At 43.6% G+C, this 23,654-nt stretch overlaps 1 protein-coding gene across 3 annotated transcripts in view; it reads left to right on the forward strand.

The window, feature by feature from the left end:
* Positions 1-7,912, forward strand: part of LOC126989019 (luciferin sulfotransferase-like) — a 30,454-nt gene extending 22,542 nt beyond the window's left edge. For 2 of the 3 annotated variants that reach the window (XM_050847603.1, XM_050847552.1), the window contains exons 3-6: positions 1,955-2,138; positions 2,675-2,866; positions 4,151-4,437; positions 7,162-7,907. In XM_050847603.1, coding sequence (XP_050703560.1) covers positions 1,955-2,138; positions 2,675-2,866; positions 4,151-4,437; positions 7,162-7,372 — 874 coding nt within the window. In that variant the 3' untranslated portion in view covers positions 7,373-7,907. Of the gene's footprint in view, positions 1-1,954; positions 2,139-2,674; positions 2,867-4,150; positions 4,438-7,161 lie in introns of all 3 variants that reach the window. The other variant, XM_050847672.1, reaches the window with a different exon arrangement.
* Positions 7,913-23,654: the final 15,742 nt, after the last annotated feature.

Genomic DNA, 23,654 nt, shown 5'->3' on the forward strand with positions numbered 1-23,654 from the left:
ACAAACACGAGTGAACTAGTGAGTAGCTCACTTGAATGTTAGAAAGTTACTTGTTCGTTTTTTTTTTCGTACAAAGTCAAGGAGCTGCCGTCGCTTTTTTGTAGACGTGTTTCTGCGTGCGGGCTCAGAGGTCGATCAGCGGCTCGGCCTCGTCCGCTGGAGGCCTAACCAAGGCGTAGTAAGTCCTCCGGAGAGAACAAGCAACGCGCCCATCGCAGTCAGCACAAGGATAAGGATGACACATTCGTTGGCCTGGGACAGAAGGCCCCGTTGTGGCGCCAGGCTGCCGTCGTCGTTCATCATCTCGGCGAGCTGCCGCAACACGTCCTCCGTCAGGGCAGTCATCCTGGCGTCCTCAGATGAAATGTTTTCATCGATGTAGCTAACCACGTTACTTGGCAGGTCATCTGACAGATAATTAGGCAGGTCATCTGGCACGTCACCTGGCAGGTCATTTGGTAGGTCATCTGACACGTCACCTGGCAGGTCATTTGGTAGGTCATCTGGCAGGTCATCTGACACGTCACCTGGCAGGTCATTTGGTAGGTCATCTGGATGGTCATCTGACACGTCACCTGGCAGGTCATTTGACACGTGATCTGACACGTTACCTGGCAGATCATTTGGAAGGTCATCTGGCAGGTCATCTTACACGTCACCTGGCAGGTCATATGGCAGGTCATTTGACACGTCATCTGACACGTCACCTGGCAGGTTATCTGGTAGGTCAGCTGGCAGGTCATCTTACACGTCACCTGGCAGGTCATATGGCAGGTCATTTGACACGTCATCTGACACGTTACCTGGTAGGTCATTTGGTAGGTCAGCTGGCAGGTCATCTTACACGTCACCTGGCAGGTCATATGGCAGGTCATTTGACACGTCATCTGACACGTCACCTGGCAAGTCATTTGGTAGGTCATCTGACACGTCACCTGGCAGGTCATATGGCAGGTCATTTGACACGTCATCTGACACGTCACCTGGCAGGTCATATGGCAGGTCATTTGACACGTCATCTGACACGTTACCTGGCAGGTCATTTGGTAGGTCATCTGACACGTCACCTGGCAGGTCATTTGGTAGGTCATCTGGCAGGTCATCTGACACGTCACCTGGCAGGTCATATGGCAGGTCATTTGACACGTCATCTGACACGTTACCTGGCAGGTCATCTAGCAGGTCAGTTGACATTTCACCTAACAGGTCATCTGCCAGGTCATCGAGCAGGTTACCAAGGTCATCGACCGGGTTGTCAGAATCCCAGGTACTTATGTAAGAATCTTCAACTTCATCAGAGATGTCATCACCTTTGCCATTGGCGTCAAGGTATTCGCGGGCGTCAAAGTGCTCAGCGCCGGCGCCAGGCACGTCGTCATCGCCTGCCAGGTTGTCGTGGGGCTGTGTGTCACCACAGTCCATGTCAAGCATAGGAGAGGTGGATCAGGCGCAGGATGTGGTGGAGGGCGGGCAGCAGTGGCCGGGACGTCACAGGCACCGGGTTCTTGACCAGCCGGCAAGGACACCCATTTTTCGCCAGCGGAAACTGGATCTTTGAAATTCGGGTTTCCTTGACATCCTATTGATATAGGGACTGATCGTTCTCGCCTAAAACAAATTCTAACCGTGTGATTGTATAGTTGTCCTTCAGTTGGTTTGGAGCTCAAAGAACTTGGAGTAATCAACGTTACTAAGCTTCAGGTACCTAAAGACCTGAATCAAATCTCCTCATAAGCGTCTCTTCTCCAGGAGGAGGAGGAGGAGGAGGAAGAGGAGGAGGAGACAGACAAAGACTTTATGTGTTAACATGGCGCTAACACCGCACGACTTTTCTTTCCACTTAGTCTTTCTCTATTCAATCTTCCATTTTCCTCCTTACATGAATAGGATAATCTCACTCATCGTCCTCCAACCCTCCCCACAGTCACGCCTACCCTCTCACCCCTGCACAAAGGTATCGCAGGCTGGCACACGCCTACTACACCTTCCAATTCCGCTCCGACGACACCTTGTTGATGGCATATCCTAAGTGCGGCAACACCTGGACCATGGAGATCCTGTGGGCCCTGAGGAATGTAGATCGCCTCCACCTCGCCGACGCCACCCATATTCACGACAGGATCTATTACTTTGACCAGGTGAATGGAGATGACTGTAAGTGACTGAGGCTGTTCCCTCCTACTGTGACAGGTGTTCGTCGATTTTGAAAGAGATAAGGGAATGTGACTAGGATTTTATTACTCTTTTGACTGTGGGGTTGCATAAAGATCCTAGGTGTGGAGAGAGGGAAGGTGACAGGAGGGTTTGGCTCTAACTGGGAGTGTTCTCACGTACTCAGTAGTTCAGGTGCATGTAAAGTACTGTGTGTGTTTTAGGCACAGGTCGACTCGTTTTATACAATCCTTTGTGGTAAGGGAGTTTTGTGAAAATGAGTCGAGATGGTTGAATATTTTTAAGAAAATGGTGTTTTATATATATATATATATATATATATATATATATATATATATATATATATATATATATATATATATATATATATATATATATATATATATATAAGTAGATAGATAGTGAGAGATAACACAATCGGAAACAGAGTAAATAAATAAAATATTAATAGCTCTTTAACATGTAGGGAGAGGTGTGTTATTCCATGCCCTCACTCCCCCAGGAAATGGTGTTGCCCAACATGAAAGGCAACGGTTTGCAAAGCAGCCAAAGAGTTCTGCAGGTGTGTTCCAGCGGCGTGGCGGAGGGAGGCTCGGTGCTGCAGCTGGCGGCGGCCCACCGAGGCTCCCCAAGACTCCTCGCCACACACCTGTCCTTCGCCCTCCTTGCCCCGACCCTCCTGGACACGTGCAAGGTGTGACTACATGAAATTAACTCTCGTTTGTTGTTTTCTTCTTTTGAGGCAGGATGTCGTCGACACTTGCTCTGTATTTCATTGTTTTTTCAAGTATTTTCCTTTGTCTTGTTCAAAACATTGGTATTGTGTAGTTTCCGAACTGAATCCTCACAACTGAAACACATAAAAAAAAACTGTAGGCGTGTCTCTTATTCTGGTTTACACGCATCTCAAACGATGTTATTGAGCATTTGATTCTTTTAGATTCCCTGCGAGTTTTGTGGTGACTGCGTGCCGGCTTGTTGCTGGCTCAATCACCTTTCCCGTGGCCTCCAGCTTCCTGGATAATAACGTTATCGAACAAACGTTGGCTTAAGGTGGCGGCTGGCGCTCCGAATGCTACAAAAGTCATACGAAAAAGCAAAGAAAAAAAATAAAAGCAAATAAATGGATAAGGATGAAAAGTAATGGTGAATAAAAGGGTCTGATTTCTTCCACTCGTTACTGCTCCTGCTAGAGTATGAAGAGGTAGAAAAGGGAGTAACAAAAAGTGATCAAAATGAAGACCTTGCAACTAAAGGTGAAATAAAATGGTTCCTCTTAACTACTAAAATGAAGAAAAAGGAAGAGAAAATGAAGAAAGGCAAGAAAAGAAAAGAGCGATAAAAGAGATACAGGAGTAGCTTCCTGCGCCAATCACTGTTCCTTCATTAGTGAGAAGAGGAAGAAAAAGATGAATATATGAGAAGAAAAAAAACGAAGAATCCTCCATTGTTCCCGTCACTGCTCCACCTTTGTAATATTTCGAGATAAAGGAAGAGTGCGAGAAATAATGAGGTAAATTGCTCGCCCCAAGATGAGTCAGCTTTGCCTCATTTCGCGTCCTCCCTTCCCGTCCTATGAGGTATTCTATAATTGTGCATTTTCACCACTTTTATCCCCTTCTTCTAGGCGCCGAAACTATTATGATTTCATTCCATTTACATAGTTCGTGCTTTTAATAGAAACTCCCCAATCTGTATTTTCATTTCTTTCGTGTATTATTCTTGGCCGAGATACAAGATTCTGGAGCCAGCTAATAGTCTATCTCCAGTCCCTTCTCTCATACCCTCCCCATATCTCCTCCTATGCTATATTCCTCTCAGACGAAATGTTTAGCAAGGAACTCAGATGTGTATTTTTCCAATCGAAACTCGATCATAGGGTCTTGTCTTGTCTAGAGTACCTTTGTTGAGACAATAGCGACAACCCAAGATTTGGAAGCCATGTTTAATCCACCTTTCGCACACCCCTTATTTCAAGGTCGTGTACGTCGTAAGAAACCCCAAAGACGTATGCCTCTCCCTCTACAATTTCTTGTGCCTGATTGGTAACATGACTGGGGAACTGAGGGACGTCGCAGACCTCTTCATGGCCGGGGATATAACCTTTGGATCCTACTGGGCACACCTACAGCAGGCATGGCAGCGGCGGGGACACCCAAACCTCCACATTATCTTTTTCGAGGACTTGAAGGTGGATCTGCAAGGAGAACTGAGGCGATTGTCTGATTTTCTACAGGTGGATGTGAGCGATGAGCAGCTGGTAAGGTGAGTGTTGAGAGGTGTTGATAATAAAGCTGGGCTCACACTGGGCGTTTTTCCTCCAACCGCGTTGGAGGGAGGCACAACCCGCAACTACAAATTTTCTAGGTGTTCCTCACACACGACCAAGGTCTGTTGCTTGTATCCAAAACGTGAACAAACCAGTCACCTTGTATCGACATGGCGCCGGGTGCTAAAATAAGGGCTGCTGCAACTTGTGTTGCTGTTACTTAAGTTATAAATTTGTTGCTACAGTTAAATGGAAGGAAGAAGCGGTTGTGAATACGATCATGGTTTCAAAAACGGGAGGACAGTGTTTGCCCAAATCTCATCAGAGAACTGTGTTGTAGAGTCCCACTACAATTTTCATCGAATGGAGTAAGAAGAGTTTTTTGAACTATTGGAAATGTTAGCCTCATTCGTATCCAAGCAAAACACCGGAATGAACGAAGAGCAGAAGCAATCATGGACCATTAATTTATTTTTAAATTCTTTTTGGCAAAGTTTTCAAGTACGTGGTCCCACAGCACAGGATATTCTCTTATCTTGTAGACAAAGCAGCTCTGCCAATCCATTTTACGATTCTCTTGGCAGGCCATCTTCCACTATTCAGCCACTACCATCGTCTGTTTGTTTACATACAGCCGCACGTTTCCTCGTGCCAACAACCACGGTCCAGGTCCAACTGGACCGTGCCTACAACGGGTTTCCATCCGTACGAGCAACCAACAACTCGCTCCCGGTCGGGTGTACCCGCAACTGCTGTTGCGCGAACTTGCGCCTAGCTCCAACGGTTGGAGGAAAAACGCCCAGTGTGATGTCAGCTTAAGCAGGTATCGAGGGATGGGACAGCAGAACCTGGGTGTTGGTGTTTGGAGTACTTTTGCTAACCCTTCTGTGAAACACGATTCATGAACTATATTTTTTCATTTAATTGTCTTGCTTGCCTCTTGTTCTCCTATACGTGCATGTTCTGGCTCACTTGTGTGATTCCCTCCGTCACTCGTCTCTCCACTCCCATTTGTATCTGCTCATCCACTTTTTATCACAGTATTATTGTCTGATGCCCTAAACTGCTTGTGTACTTTCCTTTTTTTTTTTTTTAATTCAGTAGGGGGAGAGCGGTGATGATTCGGACAGTGGGATTTTTTTTTTTTTTTTTTTTTGCAGCAGCAGCAAAGGAGACAGTTCAAGGGCACAAAAAAAGTAAACATTAATATAAAAAAAAGCCCGCTACTCGCTGCTCCTAAAAAGAATCCAAAGAGGTGGCCGAAAGATAGGTCAGTTTCGGGAGGAGAGGTGTCCTGATACCCTCCTCTTCAAAGAATTCAAGTCGTAGGCAGGAGGAAATACAGATGAAGGAAGATTGTTCCAGAGTTTACCAGCGTGAGGGATGAAAGAGTGAAGATGCTGGTTAACCCTTGCATAAGGGGTTTGGACAGTATAGGGATGAGCATGAGTAGAAAGTCGAGTGCAGCGGGGCCGCGGGAGGGGGGGAGGCATGCAGTTAGCAAGTTCAGAAGAGCAGTCAGCGTGGAAATATCGATAGAAGATAGAAAGAGAGGCAACATTGCGGCGGAATTTAAGAGGTAGAAGACTATCAGTATGAGGAGGAGAGCTGATGAGACGGAGAGCCTTAGCCTCCACTCTGTCCAGAAGAGCTGTGTGAGTGGAGCCCCCCCACACATGAGATGCATACTCCATACGAGGGCGGACAAGGCCCCTGTATATGGACAGCAACTGTGCAGGGGAGAAGAACTGGCGGAGATGGTCCGGCCATAGCACTTATTGTAAAGTGTATGGGAGTGAGTGCCGCGAGATTTTGTGTGAATGTACATAACTTTGTTGCCTTGGCCCACAAAGGGACAACCACGCCCTCAGAGCTGTTCTTTTCGATGCAAGTTCGAGTCTATGTATTTTTGCATCTCGTATGTAATATTTTCAGGGTGTGTCGTAAGCTCTCACCTCAAAAACATGGCAATTAGCGAGATGTAAATTATTTCGGTGACGCAGCGATGCACGGCGAAGGTATTGCCGTATAACACGATCACCCAGCTCTCGTGCTGGAAAAAGAGTGTGACCACACATTTGCTTTTTATAGAGTCGTGATGATTCGGACGGTTGATTTTTTCATGATTTTTATCAAATTTATATCAATCTAAACATTATATAGGTGTTGCAACGGTTATAAAAAGGTTAATTTGGTTGACTTATATTCAGATATTATGCTTGTGAGAAAAGAAGAAAGCCATAATTCCAAAATTTTTGAGACATTTCTTGTAGTTCTCCTTTTATTTTTTCCCCTATAAATAGAGAGGATACTTTTGTCCTTATACAAATGTTTTGTAGTAGATATAATCTTGTTTATTAGCCAATCAAACTTAAGTTATATTAATATTATGGCGAGTATTATGAGTGTCCGTACCATCCCACCCCCCTGGCCGAACCATCACCACGGGTGGGGATGGTTCGGACGACTTAGAAACTTGTCTTTCAGCACCTACATCTGAAAATTGGAAATAGCTACGAGTGTCATATTAGCAGCCTAAAGAGCCAAATGATGGAGGAACATTTTGAGATCAACAAAATTACACTACTTCTTAAACTTTTTTTTCTAAAGATATTTTTCTAAAAAGTGGCCGAATCATCACCGCTCTCACCTATAATTTTTTATCACCTGTCTCCATCGTTATCCAACGTCTCCTCATCCCTTCCTTTGTTTCGTCGCAGCGTGATGGAACACGTCAGCCTTGAAAAAATGAGGGCTAGGGAGAAGACGCACCCAGTGTTTCCGTCCGCCAAAGAGGGCGGGAGCTTCTTCCACGGCGGCGGGAAGGTTGGTGGCTGGGCTGCCAACGCGCCCCAAGACCTCGACGCAAAAATGGATAAGTGGGTAAGGGAGGAGTCAAACAAGCTTGGTATATCCTTCAGGTATACATAGATAGCAAACCTGTAAAACCTGCTGATACTTTTAAAGTAAAGAAATAAACTAATAAAGTTGATATATGAATGTTTTGGACAAGTTTGTTGTTACATGTTTTATTTCCTCTGATCAACTTCTACAGCAATATTAGGTCCCACTTAAGCTAGGCTACGCCCCAATACTACATTTTCCGAGTTTCCTTTAGCCACCTTTTTATTGATGCCTGTAAGATGAAATTTATACTGGGTTTACTTTCAAGAAATTGTTATAGGTATTCGTATAATAAGCTAAATGGGCAACCACAGATTTAAAGATCTTTAACTCTGTGGGAAACACATAATTTAGGCTAGTTAGTTCCATATCACTAATGTGTTCCAGATAAAGTATATCTTACAATGTTGTCTGCATTTATATTAACCTGAATATTCGTAGTTTATCAGCCACGCAAAAGAAAACCTCTTAATATGAACGTGTATGGCCTTCGTTCTGAAAGGGGGGTGGAAGATTGCTCCTTCTTGCACGAGGGAGGAGCACGGGCCTTTGCCAAAGGCGGCCCGTAGCAAGGGGCCGACGGACCGACTCTATCGGCGATCGAAATCTAGCCGACCAAGTCGGTCTGTCGACGAGGACTGGCGTGTCTCTGGAAGGCGCGATAATTATCCCAAATAAAGGTATAATCAGAACCGCATGGCGCCGTTGCTTTATTTTTTCCACCCGTGGAAAGTGAATGATATATTATCTTATTACTTTAAGTTTGAATAAGTATCATTTTGTGTGTGGGTGCAATAGTTATTTCAGAAATCGGCATATACAATGTACTGAGGCCGATATTCCAATCCACCCCGAAGATAAGTAGTCAAGGACGCTAACCACTGGAAATTCAGAAACATATGATACGGCCGTCTTAGGCCTTTACGTCAATGACGTGAAAGAAGAGTGCACACGGGAGGAAGGAAGACGGAAAGAAGAGGGAGAGGAAGGAAGATGGGTGCACCGTGCACTCGAGAGAAAGGATACTGATTAAGCCGGGTTCCCATAATTCCGTTTTGACGGTATCCGTCGACATCAATGATGTCAAAATGACGTGACAAACGGTCGCCGCTCGGCACGGAGGAGATGGGGTCCATCACGCCGTTGACAAACTCAAGGTAAAGAGAAGGGGAGGTAGGTTCACACCGGCCGCTCCGCGCATGGTGTGACATCATGTGAAATATGGTTGTGGTAGAGTAGATACCGCGCGCTTGACTGACCTATCCGGCCGGCCGCCGGACGTCATATTGGTACGGTAAATATTGGCGCGGAGGTCTAAAAAATTTGTGTAATTTAAAGTTAAAGAGAATGACAGGTAGCCTTGTATATACTCAGTGATGGAGAACTAATGTCTGCGACCAACATGAAATTTATTTATGCTAGTGTTAATTCCTTTTTCGGCATATCTAACTAGTTAGAAACATCAAAGTTTTGTGCCCTTAATTTTGCCGATCAGATGTAATATTAAGAAAAATGCACAGGTACCCATTTACGGCAAACGACACTAAAGTCACCCTAGTAGTATCTAGCCACGGATCATAAATCACAATTTTTAATTTTTCTACATGTTAGGTGCCACTTAACCCTTCAGGGCATAAGGAATGATACCATCTTACTATAAGGCCACTTTCACACGAACAGTTTCTGCCGCTCCGGCGCATGCCGGAGCGGCAGCCGCATGCCCTTACACATGAACGGTTTCTGCCGCTCCGGCGAGCGGCAGCCGCATGACAACTGGACATCTACGGTCAAGTGTGGTGTCTGACGCATCCGCTTCGGTATCTCCTTCAGTCATATTTGTAATCCTCTCTTGAGGGATCCCACAAGCAAGGCCGTCTTTCAATCTCGGAGATCAGCAGCTCCGTGTCATGATAATTTTTTATTAGCCATAACCCTGAAATTTAAATGCAGATGTTTGTTGTACAGAGGCATACAGAATTAATATGTAAGACACTTACATTTTCAATATACATTAATTGTAAGTTCATAAGATGGAAAATATAGTGCATACCTGCTTTTCCAATGATGCAGATAAAGTGGTCGCGTGCCCTTCCTCCCAGTGTTGACAGACAACTATCCCTCGCCGCACGCGGCAAACACCGCATGTGTGAACGCGCCCATAGCAACACATGACCACCGAAACCGCTGTGCGGCATTTCTGCCGCTGCGGTCTTGCTGGCAGGGTACGGCTGCCGGAGCGGCAGTCCTGCCGCTCCGGCTTCGTGTGAATGCACCCATAGGAGTCAATGTAAAGCTAAACCGTCCGGCACGTGCCGCAGCGGCAGAAACCGCTCGTGCGAAAGGGGCCTAACATAATGAGTGTGACAGACCCTTTTTTTTCAAATCAAAACACATATTTCTTAGCAATCGTTATTGAAATTATGGGAATGAAATTAAAGTTCAACTTCATTAGTTTACCATCAATCACTGACAGGATTCATTTGAAGAGAAAAATATAAATGTGAGGGGATACTAAAGAATGTAACTCAAAATTACACATTTCACATATTTCCATCCATTTCCTTCTAAGCTCTTGATCTTTTGGCAGCCGATGAAACCGTACATTACTGTTTCCTCTCACATAAACTGCTCGACAACCGCGCACAATATAGTTGGCATATTGAAAGAAAACACACTTTAGCTAACTTTCCCATTGAGTGAGTGAGGCTCTCAAGTCAGTAGGCTGTTTTTTTGTTTTTTTTTTTAATATATATCCCCTAGTATCACTAGGGGAAACGGGCCATTGTCCTAAGACGGCCCGTTAGGAGTGCAAAAATGCTCCCTCCCTGCGCGGGGGAGCACGGGATAAGCCGATTGGCGGCCCGTAGCAGGATGCCGACAGACCGACTCTATCGGCGATCGAAATCTAGCCGACCAAGTCGGTCTGTCGACGAGGACTGGCCTGTCTCTCAGTAGGCTGGTGCGCGCGAGAATAACTTCTCTTCCATGCCCGGACCCCTCTGTCAAATTTCACGTGACGTCATGCGCAGAAGAGACAAATTTAGATACGGACCGCCCCCCCCCGGGTGAACCTACCTTCTATTCTCTTTGCGGATCTTTTCCGTTTGGCGTACAGCGCTAAAATTAATTTTAATATAGATTTTCTTATGTATTTTTGTCCGTAGAATCCGAATATGACAACCGTTTTATGGAGAAACGAACAGTTTTTAAGTTATTTTCCTTTACGCTGCAGCCGCCGCAGCCTCAAAATAGCTCGCAGAGGGCTTAGGGTCGGGGAGCATATTTAAACTACTCCAACCGAACTTTACGACCTACTAACGGGGGGGCTGCGCCCCCCTCGACCCCCCCTAATAACCAGGGGGGGCTACGCCCCTCCCTGGACCCCCCCCTCATGTATATGTGACTTATTTCAGCGAGGAGGTATTTCTCGCAACACCCGCTGCAGCCTCGCCGCGGCCAGCACCAGAGGCGACGCGCTTTCGTAAACATTATCCCATATTTTCAAGAGTAAAAAAAAAGTCCTTGAATTGGATTTTCAAAGCGTTTCCATGACTGCTGAAGGTTTGCAAACGGAAAAGATCCATAAATTGTATATAATACTGAATATTACGACTTTTTAAAGTTTGAATTCCTTCAGTAATAGATAGGAAGAAAATAACTTTAAAGGCAAATAACTCAAAAACTGTTAATTTCTCCAAAAAAATAATGTGATATTCTGATTCTACGGACAAAAATACATAGAAAAATCTATATTAAAATTACTTTTAGCGCTGTACGCCAAACGGAAAAGACCCCTCTTTGCCTTGGACAAACTAAGGCGGGGTTCCCACTATCCCGTTTTCACGGATCCGAGCTAGAGCACAGTGTTTGGATGTGAATGCAAGGAACTATAGATGGTCTGAGTCCCGCAGCAAAGTGTGCCAGATGTGTGACAGGGGTGTGGACGAGACTGTGTTGCATGTGGTGCTGGAATGCGAGAAGTATGGCAGAGAGCGAACGAAAATGATGCAACTGTTTCTGAGTGAGATGGGACATGAAATGAATGAGAGGACTGGAAGGGAGTGGATCAAAGAGACGAATGGGCGAGTGATTAAAGCGGTGAAAGAGTTCTTGGAGAGCATGTGGCGTGAAAGATGTAGGCAATGATACCGTGCCTCGGGTAGAACACTGTCTTTCTGTATGTTTTGTTTCTTTCACATGTGCTGCCGATACAAAGGCCTGTCTTTGGAGAAATCTTGTCACTTGTGACATCAAGATCAAGATCAAGACCAACGCCATGTTGAGCAGCGATCATTGGCTTATTGGCTTATTGCTACACGGTGAGGCGCGGTAATGAAAGTTACACGGAAAATCACCGAAGAAAAGAACAAAGCCAAGGTCAGTGAGACGAGAGGGTGGCCACGCTCTCCTGGTGCCTCCCTTAGCGTGGCTGTGTGGACAGTGTGGTGCAGGGGCGAGTTACCGGGCCGAGCAACATGTGTGTGTCCTGGAGGTGTGTCGTGTGTACCGGTCGACACCAGTGAGTCGTAAATATGTGTGTCGTGTGTACCTGTGTCCAGAAGGTGTGTGTCGTGTGTACCTGTGTCCAGAAGGTGTGTGTCGTGTGTACCTGTGTCCAGAAGGTGTGTGTCGTGTGTACCTGTGTCCAGAAGGTGTGTGTCGTGTGTACCTGTGTCCAGGTGTGTCCTAATTACAGACCTATAAGCTTAACATCTGTGTGCTCAAATCTTTTGAGAGAATTATAGTCTCCCTATTGGCTGCCTATTTGGAACATAGTCATTTACTTTCACCTTGGATCAGGCAGGTCAGTGTCTGAGCAATTATTATACACTTATGACCATGTTACTGATCACTATGATCAAGGTTTTTCAGTGGATGTTATATTTTTTTACTTTAAGAAGGCGTTTGATGTTGTCAACCATAGACTATTAGTTAGGTATCCGGTCATTTCGCCCACATGTCAGTTCGCCCACACCAATAGGTCGTTTCACCCAAAGTCAGTTCGCCCACTCGGTGGAGTCATTTCGCCCACATTAGATAATTCCTTCCCTGTGCAAAGCCAAGTTGGATTAGACGTCAGAAGTGCACAATTATTATTCTAATTCGAATCCAGATTAAAATTTGTCAAATCTAACTTAGCGATTCCGTAGTCGAATCGAATATACATATTCGAATCTACCTCCCTAGTGGCTGTAGCCGGCCGTGGCCAACCGCGAGAACCTCAAGGGATATATTTGTTGTATTATATTATGTTTAAATAAAATCGTTCATTTTCTCTTTTAATATTTGCTTAACAGCCATAAGTCCGCAGATAGGCAGTTCCATGTAACATACTGCAGGGTCGTGGTAATAGCCATACAGCAGTACAGGAAGTGGTCATTAATGAAACCGTTCCGAAATAAGAATAATGAAATTGAAACTTGAAGGTAGGTTTCGTTAGTGAGGGAAGCCACTGTATACCCTCAATTCCTGACATAATGGCAGACTGTTCAAACCACTGTATTCTGTGTTGTGTCCCTGTACGGGCAAGACAGGAAGGTCTACAGTGTGATGGCTGTGGCAGGTGGCAACATAGGAAATATGATAATGGTATATCTCGAGTAGATTACAAGACAGCTGTGAAATCCGGGATTAATTGACTGGAGTTGTAACTTGTGTAAGGATGAACAAGCAACCCCTCAAGTGGAACTAGAGTCATCAGTTGAAGATCTGCCTTTCCAAGACTGAAAGCGAGGAACAAGTTAACATTTCAATGGAACTAGAATCATCACTTGGAGATGTACCTGTGCAAGACACTCGAAATGAAGAACACACCATTTGTCAAATGGAACTATAGTCGGTTCAGCCGAGTCTGAAGCGTGCATCGTGCAACGGCAACCTGCAGCCACACGGCGTGTCTGATTTCGTGGATACTGTATACTATCCTGCGCATAGTAAGCAGTCGTCACTGTCAGTAATATGCAGGCAGCAATAACAAATACCGTCAATTATAGTCGATTTTGAGTTAGAAAAATATTAGTAATGTCGCAAATAGCTGTTTTATTAATGTAAAGCCTGCTAATTTTCTCGGTGGTGGACAGCTTTAAGGCTGTTTATTAATCATAATCAGTGATCTTGTAAACTAACAAAACAGCTATTTATGACACTAATATTTTTAACTCATCATTGACTATAATTGACGGTATTTGTTACTGGTGCCTGCATATTATTGACACTGACGAAATCGGACACGCCATGAGGCTGCAGGTTGCTGTTGCGCAATAATGCACACTTCAGACTCAGTAGAACTGACTATAGAATCGTCACTTGAAGATTCACCTCTGCAAGACATTCAAAATGAAGAACACGCCATTCCTCTGAGGGAACTAGAATCAGCAACTGAAGACCCTCTTTTGCAAGACTTTGAAAGTGAGGAACAAGCAACCCCTCCAGTGTTGGTTTCCTTCCGGTTATTAACATCATTACAGATAAGGCTGGTGTCGGAAAGAAAGCTCCGAAGGATCCAGCGAAAACGATGCAGGGAACTGCAAAATAAATTGTTCATTCTTTGGGATGAATATATGAGGGGTGAGAGATTCTCATTACAACTTCTCAAGGTTTGCTCATATTTAAATGTACCAGTAAGCTGATAATAATTTAAATTACATGCATTTTACATGAATGCTCACTTTTGTTTTATTTTACTTTTAGAACTATGACATTAGTTTTCATTTTATTTAACTTTTAGAATTATGAAATTAGTTTTCATTTTATTTTACTTTTAGAATTATGAAATTAGTTTTCATACATTTTATTTTTTGTATGTTTCTCTTGCGTTTTAATAAAGTTTTTACTACATGATTTGTGCATTGTTGAATAAATACTTGTGGGCGAACCAACTTTAGTGTGGGCGAATTAACTCTTGAGTGTGGGTGAACAAACTCTACATTTGGGCGAACTGACATGTGGGCGAATTGACCGTAAACCATTACTTAGGATGTTAGCTAGCATTGAAGTTGAAGGCTGTTTACTGGGCTGGCTGAGTGATTACTTGACTGGGAGGGAAATGAAAGTGGTTGTGCATGGCTGTGAGAGTTATCAAGTTGAGGTTGGTAGCAGTGTCCCACAGGGTTCAGTGATTGGTCCATTACTATTTCTTATTTATATCAATCATGTGGTATCTGGGTTAAACTGTAAATTTTGTCTCTTTGCTGACGACCTCAAGTTATTTCCAGCCTCAGTAATATCGAAATCTGCATCCATCTTCATCTGCAGAGGGATATTAATCCACTCTTCAATACAAGTAGATCTTGGGGTTTGTCTTTTTCAATTGGCAAATGTGTTAGAATGAACTTTTGTAAAAGTTTTCAAGATGCACCTGTTCTCTTGCAGTACTTCATTGGTGAGCAACCTATTTTAGATGTTGACAACCACAAAGATCTTGGGGTCAGGATTGATTCTTCTCTCGAGTTCCATCTTCTTGTCAGAGAGATTGCAGGCAAAGCTAGTGGCATAAGCTACAGTATTCTTTAGGGAACTATTTGTAGAACTCCAGATTTTATGAGAGAGGTTTTTATTTCACATATTAGGCCAATCCTCGACTATGCTTCTGTGGTGTGCTTTACTGGATATTCGGGTGATGTAAGACTACTAGAAGCTGTTCAGAGAAGGTGAACTAAGAAAATCATTGGGTTCTGTGACATACCTTATAGGGATCATCTCGCGCAACTGAGTCTCTACTCAATCAAAGGCAAACTGACCAAAGCTGATCGTATTGTGGTGTTTAAAATTGCAAAAGGACTGTCCAAATCTTGATCATTTGCTGACGAGAAATCACAGCAGGGACACTAGAGGTTACTCCTATAAATTTTTTGTTCCCCTTTGTAACACTGATGTGAGAGCCCGCTTCTTCTCATTGAGAGTGATTAACATTTGAAACAGCTTGCCGGATTCTGTTGTTTCTGTCATCTCGGTGAATTCATTCAAGCACCAGCTGGGCAAGCATCTTGGTCAGATCTTATACGAGTTTGATTAATTTGCCACATGGTTTGGTTGTTCTTGGGTGTCTTGTTTGGATTGATGTTTTTGACTGGGTATTGAAAATTAGTAGTTGTCCGTGCCATCTTGTGATGTCATATTAGCCAACCATCTGACCATCTTCATGAAAATTCATCAGCTGCAGTTTTGGTTGGAGACATCACACAGTTTTTGGATGGGGCGTGTCCCCATCCAGGTAAGAAAAACCTGTGTCCTGAAGGTGTGTTGTGTGTACCTGTGTCCTGAAGGTGTGTGTCATGTGTATCTGTGTTCTGAAGGTGTGTGTCATGTGTACCTGTGTTCTGAAGGTGTGTGTCGTGTGTACCTGTGTCCTGAAAGTGTGTGTCGTGTGAACCAGTTTTGAAGATATGTGTCATGTTTGCCAGTGAATCAGGAAGGTGTGTGTGTGTGTGTGTGTGTGTGTGTGTGTGTGTGTGTGTGTGTGTAATTCACCACGGCCTGATCACGACCTGGACTCGTCGTTGTCAGCAAGTACCCTCCTGACAAGAGCAAGGCTCATTAGTCGATCTTTGGGTACTGCCAGGACCTCACACCACAAACCCCATCCCCCTTGCTCAAGAGGGAATAGTAACCACTCCTTGTCAGCGGAAAAATCCCATCCTGAGCGGGGCTCAAGCCTCCGCCTGTCAGGCTGTGAAGCCTGGCAGCACAGAGCTTTCACCCACCCTGTGGCCCCCATGTCCATTGTGTTGCCCTGGGTCATGCTTGTTCTTCACTCCCTACTTTTAGTGTGTTGCAGCATGCACTACATTTGCTGGAATTTCATTTGTAAATATTTAATGATTTATTGAGGTTGATCCATATAATTATGCCTGTAGTGACTGACCCGCCTTAAGGGAAAGCCTCCCAAACTCATTCAGCAAAGGGGGTACTGTACCTCTTTGGCCGACCGGTTAAGGAACGGCTTTCCCATCTAGCCAGTCGTGGGTTCGATCCTCGGCACACGTAAAACCCTTGCTGAGCCTAGATTAATTTAGTGTGTTTTGTGACACGCAGAGGTCGTGTGGAGGAATGGTCAACTTACCTGGTCAACTTGGCACCTGGTGGGGCCCAGGTAAGTTGACCTTTCCTCCTTCCTGGTAAAGTGGAATTCTGTGGCATTACATGCCTGCTTAAGGTGGGGAGATGCCAGGCCATAGAAGAAGAAGAAAAAATTTCTTTGATTTTTTTATATCTAGTGCTGTTGCAGAATAAAGCGGCAATGAATATGGCAGTATTCAGCAGAAATTAATAAAGGCTAAATTTTCCCACGTTCAAAGCTCTCAGATTTAAAATTTTTCATGTATAGTAAATCTGTACCAGGGATATTTTGCATCAATATGCTTTTTACAGACATGTTTTTATTTTTGAAATATATTGAGAACTTTTTGCGTCATGTTATTAAATACGCTGATAACTTCAGTTTTGAGATTTGGCCTGTTTTCTGCCAAAGTATGTTCTACGCTGCAGCTATTAGTATATAGAAGGTTTTTGTTGGTAATAAATATTTTACTTTAGGTTTATCATTGTTTTCATATATATAAATAAGTCCTAAACATAATTGGCACCTTGTCCACTCTTATAAAAATGTGATATTAGTCATTCTAGATGAAAATGTCAGAAGGCACCACTTTTTATTTTTTATTTATTTTTTTATTATTATTATTATTATTATTTATTTATTTATTTATTTTTTATTTATTTTTTTTTTTTTACGTGCCAGCCTATAGCGCCGGTAGGCTTTCCTGCAGGGGCCAGGTGGTTGGCCCTAAGCCTGTCATTGTGCAGGCATGTGTTTATAGTGGGGCCATATATTCTTGGCTCATGCTGTTCCCCGGAGCTCATTCTTGATTCACTCGGATGGTTCTTCAAGAGTCCGGGTTGATGAGTAGTCTTCAAGACAGCATGTGGGTAGTCTTATGTCATGACTAGGCGGTGACTGAAAAATCCCAAGTGGTAGCGGCAGATTCGAACCCGTGTTGTCCATAACACGGTGAATGCGGGGCCCGCACGCTAACCACTCAGCCACTGCTTATCCTAGTCAAAACCACCAGGACTGTAACCCGTGCTGGACACCGTCTGCGCCTTCCTCTTCTTCGTCGTCTTCTTAATTCTGGGAGTTGTTCTTATTTGTGGTGGAAAGAAAAATAAGAGAGAAAGGCGTTCAGCAGTTGAACAAAGCGTCAACACTCCCTCCTCTCAAAGCGTCTGAGGAAACACCGAGTGTGTCACTCACTGATGCGCCACATTCACCACCCAGAACTGCTTGACATTGACATATGGTGGTCCATATTATGAAATACTACCAGAACATAAAAAAAAAAGGAAAATAATGCTTCAAAATCCTTCAGAGCAACAAAACAAGTGCCGTGGTATGTGGCGGGGCTCTTTAACCTTTCCTTGCTAAGCGCACGCAACGAGACTATCCCCTCAGGCGCGCTCTGGCACCCCAGCGGGGGAAGGGGATCTATTTTAACCGCTGTATCTCAAAAACTATTCATCACAGCTACAAAACGAAAACACCATTGGAAAGAGGAGGCCAAGATCTACAAGATTCGGTTATGTAAGCCTCTCCTGCGAATGTACAGGCACGTTCCGGGGGTGTTTTTTGCTGAGAGTGCGACTGGCGCTCGCAGCGAGCTTTTAGCACCACCAGCAGGTGACGCTAGTGCTCGCTCTTTTAGCCTCTGTATCTCAAAAAATATTCATCACAGCCAATAAACAAAAACACCATTGGAAAGTGGAGGCCAAGATCTATAAGATTTGGTAATGTAATCCTCTCCTGCGAACATACAGGCATCGTTCAGGGGGTGTTGCCAGTGAAGACGTACATTTATATGTGCGCGACAGTTAGCCGTAAGGCAACTACTATAGATATCTTGATGATGGGGTGCTAGCAGGGCAGTATTGCTAACTGCAAAATTTACAACTATTTGGTCAAAATATCAGTCATGTGATAGGTGAAGCTATGCAAAAATGTCGCTATATTGGTCAACAACATCCACCAGTTGCTCGTCCGTAGATTTTCCGTGCTGGGTTGACATGATTTTCCACCAAATTTAGTGGAGAACCCACTCAATTGGCAATCCTGTGTTGTGAGAAATATTGTTGGAACACTCTCATACGCGGGAGATTTGAGTGCGGCTGGAGCTCGCAGCGAGCGTTTAGCACCACCAGCAAATATGCCTAACGCTCGCTGCGAGCGTTTAGCAATGAAAAGGTTAATTGAACGTAAACAAACCCAAATTAAAGATGGAAGGAGTTGAGATATCAACATGCCAGTTTTTGAGGGGACTACTCAAAGTCAATGGTTTGCCTTCCAGCTTTATTGATAAATATATTGGTGTTCAGTTAGGTAAAGTAAAACTTCCTCCCAAGGCCATCACAAGTGTCAAGCGGGCTGTGTTATATTTTCCCATTCCATATCTCGGTAAACGAAGTTTAACTTTGAGGAAGAAAGTACAACGTCTAATGCAAAAATTTTACCCACAAATATCTCTGCGAATCATATTCAAACCACAGTCAAAAATAGGTGATTGGTTTCGGGTCAGGGATGTGATTCTTTGTGCTGTGAGATCCTCTCAATTTACGTGAGTTTGGTTTACACGTTTTTAAAATAACGCGGGGTCCAAAATTCAAAGAAATGTTTTATTTACACGTTTTTTTCACTTATACGCGATATTTTATGGATTGGCCACCAGATGTCTCACGCAACTGGACTCACGGCGCCGTGGCCACACAGCTGAGCAGTTCTTCCCGTGCGCCACTTGAACAACAATACAGTACCCACGCTGCCACGCTACTCAACAATAGGGGTGGACAGGTACCGGTACTAACGGTACCAGCTATACAGTACGGTACCGGTACCAATACTAGCCAGTCGCTCATGGTGTCCCTCATTTCTTCCTCACACGAGTGAGGCTGAGATTGAGTGGATATCTCGGGGATATGGATATTATCTCTCTGTCTCTCTCTCTCTCTCTCTCTCGCCGCCACTTGAACAACAATACAGTACCCACGCTGCCACGCTACTCAGCAATAGGGGTGGGCAGGTACCGGTACAAGTACTGATACTAACGGTACCAGCTATACGGTATGGTACCAGTACCAGACTGCTCGGTACCCGTACCAATACTAGCTAGTCGCTCATGGTGTCCCTCATTTCTTCCTCACACGAGTGAGGCTGAGATTGAGTGCCTGAGTGGATATCTCGGTGATATGGATATTCTCTCTCTCTCCACTGAATGAAGTGAATATTTATTTTTCGATACAAATCTACCTCTTGTTTGATTTACATTGTTTTTGATTTACGCGACCTCTTCAAGGACACAATACTCGCGTAAATCGAGAGTTACCTGTATATCTATACAAGTGTAGTAGCTGTAATGCTACTTCTGTTGGTCAAACCAAACGCCAGCTCATCACCAGGATCTCCGAGCACAAGGGAGTCTCATACCGGACCAATAATCGACTCACCAAACCAACCCACTCCACTATTCGAACACTGTCATGATTCGGATCACCCTATATATAACGAAGATTTTACTATTTTGTACATCTCCTCACACACCATGTCACGCTTAATGGTGGAGTCCCTTCTCATTAGACGACTGCAGCCTTCACTCTGCACACAGGAATCTTCCATACCATTAGCATGTTTTTAAAGGTTTGTTTACATTTTGTAATATTTTTCCCGGTGTTTGCTTTATTGTTAATTTACGCTCCTTTTATGCAGCTTTCTTTTGTAACTTACCATTTTCTTTTAAGAGACTACCCACAATCAAACTGTACTCATTTTAAATTTTAATGTGTAGTGTCTTATATTTTCATGCATATTGCTTGTATTGCTTTTATCGATATTTTATGTCCATTTCTAGTCCTGATGATGACTCAAGAAAGAGTTTAAACGTCGACAAATAAAGGATGTTCGTGACAACGCAGGTCCTATTGTTCATCATATATATATATATAGATATATATATATATATATATATAGATATATATATATATATATATATGTATATATATATATATATATATATATATATATATATAAATATATATATATATATATATATATATATATATATATATATATATATATATATATATATATATATATATATGAGTAAATGATGACATATCTTTTGAATTTGAAAAATGCTTGAAATATGAAAGTGTGTTCCTGCACCTCTTGTATGCTTGTAAATGTGATATATTAGTTAACCTACACCCTTTGTATGTCAGTAAATGTGATGAGACAACCTGCACCCATTGTATGAAAAACAGTCGACAGTAGACACGGTACTGTGCTGAAATTCATCCACCTCTGTGTGTATGTAACAAACCGGACGGACTAAATCAAGGGGATGAGAATCGACGCCACACCGGCACGCTAACCACTCAGCCACCGCCTCCCCATGTTTTCTCTATTGCCAAACATCGGCTAAAAAGGGGCTAAACATTGTGGGTTTCCGGCTATTGTATGAAAAGCAATATTTTCTGGCTAGATTCACCTATACAGTACCCTCCTGAGTTTCGTGCTATCCAAGTTTCACAATCCTCGAATTTTGCGCTCAATCCTAAATTACCATCCCAATTTTCGCGCATTATAGCTTCCCCGAGTTTTGTTTTGTTTTGACATGTACGGGTCACGTCTACCTACTGTCGGCGTCACACGCAATTCCTTAAGGCGGCGTCCCACTGGCAGTTTTCCTCCAACCATTGGGGCTATTGGCAACCGCGGTTGCCTGTGCGCCTAACCGGGAGCGAATTGTCAGTTGTCCGTATGGATGGAAAATAGTTGGGGGTATGAGCAACTGTGCGTCTGTATGTAAACAAACAGACGACGGCAGTGGCTCAGGAGTGAGGAGCAGTGGAAAATGGCCAACCAAGAAACTCATAACATAGACTGTTAGAGTTCCTTTGTTCATTATTTAATCGATACAGGATGACTGCTTTGTTTACGTTGTGAATACAGACAGCAGACCTTGGCCATGTGTGACACACACTCGGAAAAGATGGAGTTGCTGGTCGCCCCTATCGCCAGTGCGGTTGGAGGAAAAAGGCCCAGTGTGACACAAGCAGCTTACAGGCGCGGTCACACAAGCTAGTTTCTCGGGAATTTCCCACCGAAATTATCACCCGACAATTTTCTGCCTCAAATTTATCCTCAGGTTTGGTCACACAGAAGACTATTGCATTCTGGGATATAGCAGCTGAAAAGCAAAACAAGCAATGGATCCAGACGTTGCAGAGTTTGCTTAGTTGTGTTTGCTGAAGAAAAAGAAAAAAAATGAAAAAAAAGCATTTGTTTGTTGGTTCGTGAGTGGTTAGCTCGGAGACAAAGTGAGAGCGTGTCACAGCTTGCTACCATTAATTAAATGGCACGAGAACTTAGCAGTGAGGACCCAAGCATGATAATGCAGTGGCTATGCTTGGACAAGACTCAAGTCCAAGACCTGCTCAGCCTGGTTACTCCAAGCTTATCTAGCTTCGTGAAACTCATTGTGGTACTTGATAAACATGCGGATAGCTACTAAACCGATCAGCTGATACGCTCTTCTTCTTCTTGTGACCACTGACCTCACGAGAAAATAACCGCCGTGCTGGTGACTGATTCTCGAGAAACTAGCAGTTGGGTGACCGTGTTCACATATGATGGGGCGAGATTCACAGAGATGCATGCTAATGGCCCGTGGTAAAAGCTACGAACTAATGATTTAACAACCAACGTTGACTTCAGATTCACAAAGCTTTTGTTTCGTCATAGTTAACCCGGTAGCAGCGATGGGCCAAATTTGTGCCATGATTTAAACCCCCCAAAATAGATGATACATAAACTGATCACAAATGCTTCGATATATATTTTGAAATGGTTTGTGTGAGTGATGATTTTTTCTCATTTTTCTCGCTTAGAGGGACCATTAAGAAACATGATCCCCGCTGCTACCGAGTTAAAGGCTGCTGATTGGATGAGCGCCATTGATGACATCATCGGACTCGGCCAATCACAAGCATGTATTCTGAACTGTCAGCCAATTGTAAGGCAGCCATGGCAGCCGCCTTCAGCTGCGGCTTCAAAATGACCCGTTCTCTCTTCACATTTTCTTCCTTATTACACGGTACATATTTTGAGATAACTAGGGAGTAAAGTGGGGAAAAAAGTCAGCTTCTCCATGGGCCAGAACAAATAAGCACTTTTTCAGTGTTTTCAGTAACCTGAGTTTCACGATCCATGAGTTTAGCGCTATACCTGCGGAACAAAGCAAGCGCAAAACTCAGGAGGGTACTGTATTCATGTAAATCTAGCCTGAAATTAGCTAGTCTGGCAACACTGCTCCTGCATTGCGCCGATACTCCCTGCTTGTCGTCCCACAATGTTGCTGGCTTGCGTGTTCGTAGTTCGAGACACCATTCATTACCCGAGATGTTTTTTGTTCGGAAAATTTGTTCGTGAACCGAGGTTCCACTGTATATGGAAAGCATCTGTGAGGGGGAAACAAACTGGTGGAGACGATACAAAACGCCCAACCTCGAGGGAGCTGATTTAGGAAGAGAGGAGAGGTGAAGTATCCAGTTCAGATTTTGAGCTAAGGATAGGCCAAGGATGTTTATTGTAGAAGGTGACAGCCGAGTGTTGTCAAAGAATAGGGGATAGGTGTTTGGAAGATTGTGTCGAGTTGATAGGTAGAGAAATTGAATTTTTGAGGTGTTGAAAGACACAAGGTTCCTCTTACCCCAATTGGAAATAAAAGCAAGGTCTGAGGTTAAGTGTTCTGCAGCCTCCAGTCTGGAGTCTTGTAATTCCTGTTGTGAGGGTCTTCTGTTGAAAGAAGTTGAATAATGCAAAGTAGAGTTGTCAACTTAGGAGTGGATAGGACAGTTTATGGAAAGATCATTGATGAATAACAGGAAGAGAGTGGGTGATAGGACAGAGCCCTGTGGGACACCACTGTCTACCAAAAATTCATGCAAGTAGCACAGAATTGTTCAGTTTAATTCAAAACCTCAGTCATTATTAATTGTTTCACCAAAGATTCATGCATTGAAGTTTAATTCAAAACTTCTGTTATTATTAATTGTTTCACCAAAGATTCATGCCATACAGTTTAGAATTATATAGAAGTAATTCAAAACCTCAGATATTATTGACCATTTCACCAAAGATTCATGCCAAATAGCATAGAATTATTTGAGTTTAATTTGAAAGGAAATGATTATGTTCATTCCTACCTCAAAAGTGTTACTGGAACACTTCCAATATTTTGCTAAGGAAGGCTAAGGAAGAAAA

Source organism: Eriocheir sinensis, chromosome 1 (genome assembly GCF_024679095.1).
Source record: "Eriocheir sinensis breed Jianghai 21 chromosome 1, ASM2467909v1, whole genome shotgun sequence".
Classification (NCBI taxonomy): Eukaryota; Metazoa; Arthropoda; class Malacostraca; order Decapoda; family Varunidae; genus Eriocheir; species Eriocheir sinensis.